The following is a 5,332-nucleotide window of genomic DNA, read 5'->3' on the forward strand; positions in this document are numbered from 1 at the left end:
TGACCAATAGCAGCGTGTTTCTCTCCCCTCCTTTGGCAGCAGAAAAAAGTAGGAGGGCATCTCCTCCTAGGACCTTCTTTAACACCCTACAGACACTGTTTCCTGTTCACATGGGACAGGAGAATGCATTTCATTGCTGACAAACTTTAGCTCTTGCCTTTATTTTGTAACCCTTTAGTTAAATTTCTTAATGAATCTTTCTCCTTCTCTGGGGCATGGCAGCAGTGACCTTGCCTCCCCTTGACTTCACGAATCAGTTCTCCCATGTATCTGCTTCAGTTGTCTGTGACAGGGAACTGTCTTTGTGCGCTTGAAAATGGAAGTGAGGCTGCCTGATCAGGGATGGTCCTCAGTGTTCCGAACACCGGACTTAAGTGCACACTTTTCAGTTGTGACTTGTAGCTTAAATTTAATTTGGCTGAACCTCTTTTAAGTGTAGCCATGGGGAATATTAGAAAAAATATTAGTGAATTGGAGAAGTTGTGACTATTGTCTTCATTATGCCCTTGATAGAATGCAGCCAGGTTAAGCTCTGTGTGTTACTTTGCTTGTTTTAATTAACGTTTCCTGTGAGAACAGGCATAGCGCAGGCACTGTTAGTTCTTGACCATACCAAGTTTTCTCTATGCAGTTCTAGGCCTGAAGTTAAAAGTAACAGTCTCAAAGCCAGCCTTTTAAATAATTTGGAAACGATTAAAATGTCATCAAATGTATTTTGGTGGCCACCATGTTTGTGAGGCTTCAGAATAGTTCACCCTGGAGTCTGTAATTTGGAGAAGGTAAGAAAATGCAGAAATGGGAAAAGCTCACACTGAGAGACAGCAAGTAGCAATAATGTGCAGATGTAGTTGCTGGTTCCTCGCACCCAAGTACCTCGTAGGCTATGGCAGTGTTTATCCACAAGGGATCCATCAGGCTAGAATTCTAAGCTTTAAGATACAGATTTTTTTTTTCCTTTTTGCATAATTGCATCAGCTAGAAGTAACGTTCCACTTGTCTGTGCTGGTGGAGAAGGCAGCTTTTAATAGTCAGGAAAAAGTTTTTCACCCAGAAGGTGGCTGAGCACTGGAAGAGGCTCCCTAGGGAGGCTGGCACAGCACCAAGCCTGTCTGAGTTCAAGAAGTGTTTGGACAATGCCTTTGGGTACATGGTGGGATTCTTGGGGTGTCCTGGGCAAGGCCAGGAGTTGTACTCGATGATCCTGATGGGTCCCTTCCAACTCAGCATATTCTGTGATTCTATGATATACTACATCTCAATGGCAGGGCAGGGCAGCAGGGCAACGCAAGATAGCAGTTTGTTTTATGTGAATAGGCTTTGTGATACTAAAGGAGAATTAATACTCTCAGTTTTCTACCTGAAGCCAAGGCAGGATTGTTTCTGGCAAGTCTTCTCCATTTCACATTGCTTCTTTGAGGAGTGGGGAGCCTTCAGCAAAAGAGGTTCCACAGGAGAAGATTTTTCTTTAATTCCAAGTCTTCCTTTAATTTCATCTTGTTACACTTCAGTTATAGCCTTTCCATGCACAAGATGTAACAGTATCTGATTGATTTGTTCATGTTGTTTGGATATATTAAAGTAGGTGCTATACGGGAGGCATACCCTATGTGTGGGTTTCTCTGCCTCCCTTGATTATTCTCTCTGTTGTGTGTCTGTGACTGGAAGCTGAACAGACGGGAGCAGACTGGAAAAACAACTTAAAGTATGGACAAAATCCTCTGTTTAGGCTGTTTAGTTTAGGAAGGTAAGGAAAGCTTTCAGAATAACTAAGTTCTCAGATTTTTTTTTTTTTTCCTGGTGAAACATTTTTCTCCAATACTGCCTTCTCTATAATGGCTTACTACTAATACAGTGATTCATTCCTTTCTCTTCCCCTTCTCTACTCCCCCCAGCAATTCAAGAAAGGAAAATAGTCAAGAAGTAAACTTCAGGTGTTTTCTTACAGATTTTACACTTTAGCTGTTTAGCATTAGTGAGATAATACTAGTTTTCTAGTGCTGAGTGTCTTTTTTTGATAAGGTATTTGTCTCTGTGAAGTTTCTTGGCTTCTGTGTTTTTGTGGATGATGCTGATTCTACTTCAAATTCATATACCTCCTTGGCTGCTCAGGTTTAGCAGATCAGACTGAGATGGTGGTAGGCATGAGTTACAGGAGAACTTTTTCTGAACAAAAGCCTGGAGCTCAGAAGCCCGTTGATTGCAGATGTACCTAAAATAACCATCAGCACTTTCCTGAGTTCTCTAATCTCTAGGAAATTCAGATTTCACAAGCTACTGTCTCAGAAAGCTCTTCTGACAGGCAGGTGTGGAAAAGTTTTCAGAGAGCTCATCTTCTATTACCACATTAGGGAAGCAGTCTGTCAGTAACTACTCTTTATTTGCTGCTGAAGATTCCTGCCCTGCTTAGGGGTTCAGGTCTGAGATTATTTTGTGGTAAGGGGCTTCTAGTTACGAGCTTTGAGGATCAGAGTACATTGACCTTGTCTTTTCTAGAGCACAATGCAAGATAGATTTATTTTTTTAGAAGAGGCAATTTATTTTTTTTTCTTCTTAACTGCAAGTATCTCTATAGACCGTCAAACAACTGAGCAGAGGAAGAGTGGAAAGATCTCATTTGGGGGAAACTTGAGTTTCTCAGTTCATATTTTTGGTGGCTAGATACACTAGTGACTAGTAAGCATAGGAATTAAATGATTGATGTTGCAAGAAATATTTCCAGTTATGGGTACCAAGGAGTTGAAGCTGACAGCATTGATAGCGGCTCTGTTCTATCCAACATGATGTAGGCTTGTTATTGGATATGACAGTAATTTTCCCTTGACTAAAGCCACAGCAGAAAATGGTGAGGTAAAAATGAACAGAACCCTCATTTAGTCCTCAAAGGACTCTCTTTGTATTTATAGGATTACTCTGCTTGTGTGCTGTTTGTACCTCTGCTGAGAGCCTGAACCTATTACCACCAGTCAAAGGCTGTTCTGAACGGATAGCTCAAAGAAAAATTTACCAGTACTTAAGCATCCTGAGGTTTTCTTTCCCTGAGTGCCAAGTGCTTTGTTAGCAGTCTTTACTGTGTGTTACACTGAACTTGCAGCTCCCCCTCCCAAGCTTAGTGCAGTATACAGAAGTGGAGTATCTTTTTTTTTTTTAATGCCTTCCTTCAGGACTAGTGCAGAGCTTTAATCCCAAAGAACAGAAGTCTCCCAGGGTGAGGCAGGAGTTCCCTAGCCGCACTAATCTGCTTACAGGAGGTGCTCACACTATCCCAAGGTACATTCTGTTTGTCAGGGTCACTGCTGCTGACCAGCTTTTTTTATAGAGGACTCAGAGTTTCAGAAATATATTTTTGTAGACAATGATTAAACTGTGAAACATTGAAATAAAGCATGTAAACAAAAACTTACAGCACTGTCCTCTGTACAGATGTTTTTCTCACTTCAGTTCTCTCCTGGCTCATTAGAAAATGTTTGATTACTTCTTGGATATATTTTAATAAAGTTCTCCAAAGAACATGGCTGCTGTCTATGGAAAGGGGTAGCCTTAGATACAATATCGAAAGGGAGGGTTGAAAACCTGTACAGGTGTGTTAATTTCCAGGTGTTCCAACACAGGTGAGTGCATCAGTCCCACTTTTCCCAAATTACGTAAATTCCACAAAATCGGTCCCTGGATCAGCCACTCTGGCAAATTACTTTCTTTGTATTCTGGAGCACGACCATCAGTCAAGGCTGTGAAGGTGGCAGTCTGGAGAAGCCATCTTCAGTGCTTAAGGGACTTTGGATGTAAACTGATGGTTACTTGATTTCTCACAAGCTGAAATTGTGGTATCTGGTTTTGCAGCCATTTGAGTATGTAGTTTAAGAGCAGTAGCTGTCTTTATGCTTTCACAGTAAAGTAGTATTTGAAGTTAACACACAGCCCATGAAACTAATTTTTCTAACTTGTAATAGAGGTTGGTGCAACAGAATTAGCGTAGAAAAGTTAGGTATTTCATAAATTGAATTTAATTCATTCTTTATGGCCTATGCTGTCTTGGTCAATCATTAATGACACCTAGGAAACCCCTAGTATTGGTGTATTTTATCACTGTTGGCCCACCTGGTGCTGTATGCCATTGGAATATCCAGCATCATGCTTGGGAGATGGGAAATGCTGGTCTGCTTTATCGTGGCAATGGGAGTTTGAGCTGGTGGAATGGGAAGGGGCATAGGAGCACTTGGAATCTTTCACATGGTGGTCCTATTTCTGGTGCATAGCTGATGATCTTACTGTTTCAGTAAAGAAACTTAAGACATGAGGGCAAAGACTGGTCTTCAAAGAATGTAGTACTGATCTTGGATTTACCATGGCACTCAACTTAGATGCAAGACAATGGCTCTGCTACCATTCAGTAATGTTTCATGTAGGTATTGTTCTTAAAAAAATGGGGGGAGTTAGTAAATCTAGTGGTGTGTAGTAAATCAAAACTCAGAGATGTTGTACAGCACAGGAGGAGAGCACTGAGTGCTGATGCCGCTGATACTCTGAAGTTTTGGGTAGTTGTTCAACTGGCTTTGGGCATTGCCTTACCCATATTCCAGTCAGTACATTGTATCCCTCTAACTAGAAAGTAACAAAGAGGAAATGTCATCTACTTAAAACAACCTGGCACAATCATTTGAATAAATGAAAGTAAAAGCAAGCAATTTGCCTTTGCTGTTGCTAATTCAGTGTCAAATGGGATTCTGCCAGAGTGAAGAAACAATAGAGGCGAAAGAAAAACCTACTTCCACAAGAGTATCCTTGTGGTGGTATGGAGTATAGCATCTGCTCCTCTTTCCAGTTTATATCAGTGCTAGTGTGCCTTTACTGCACAAGCAGAAACAGATATAAAATCGCATGTCATTTTTCAAACTGTAGGATTATTAAGTATTTTGTGGTTGTTCATATTGAAAAGGGGCAGGTTTAGGACATTGTGCTACGCTACATGACGACTGTTCAGATGTATTAGCTAATTGTAACAGCTGAATTCATTAACATACTGATTTTGTACCTTAAGTAATTCCTAAATGCACGCCTTTCCAAAATCTGCCTCACTGGAAAGCGAAGCACCCGGCCCTGTGCGGCGCTGCCGGTCCTCTGGGGCCGGCAGCAGTTCCTCATGCTATCTGTGGGATCCAGCCTGAGACGCGGGCACTGGTTCTTCTGTATGTTTACCTCGAAATTTAGGTTAAAACTCCTTAATTTCTGCAATAATTCCAGGTTTTGAACTTGGCGGTCGTGAGAGATTCTGCCTAGGGAAGGCTCATACCCGCCGATCGGCCCACCTACCCCGCCGCGGGCCTCGTCCCTCCCG

At 41.7% G+C, this 5,332-nt stretch overlaps 1 protein-coding gene across 1 annotated transcript in view; it reads left to right on the plus strand.

The window, feature by feature from the left end:
- LOC103611508 (C-terminal-binding protein 2) overlaps positions 1-3,509 on the plus strand; it is a 61,133-nt gene extending 57,624 nt beyond the window's left edge. The window contains exon 9 of the mRNA XM_008629041.2: positions 1-3,509. This exon is cut by the window's left edge and continues 159 nt beyond it. Coding sequence (XP_008627263.2) covers positions 1-10 — 10 coding nt within the window. The 3' untranslated portion in view covers positions 11-3,509.
- Positions 3,510-5,332: the final 1,823 nt, after the last annotated feature.

This window comes from Corvus brachyrhynchos, unplaced genomic scaffold (genome assembly GCF_000691975.1).
Source record: "Corvus brachyrhynchos isolate BGI_N302 unplaced genomic scaffold, ASM69197v1 scaffold21, whole genome shotgun sequence".
Taxonomy (NCBI): domain Eukaryota; kingdom Metazoa; phylum Chordata; class Aves; order Passeriformes; family Corvidae; genus Corvus; species Corvus brachyrhynchos.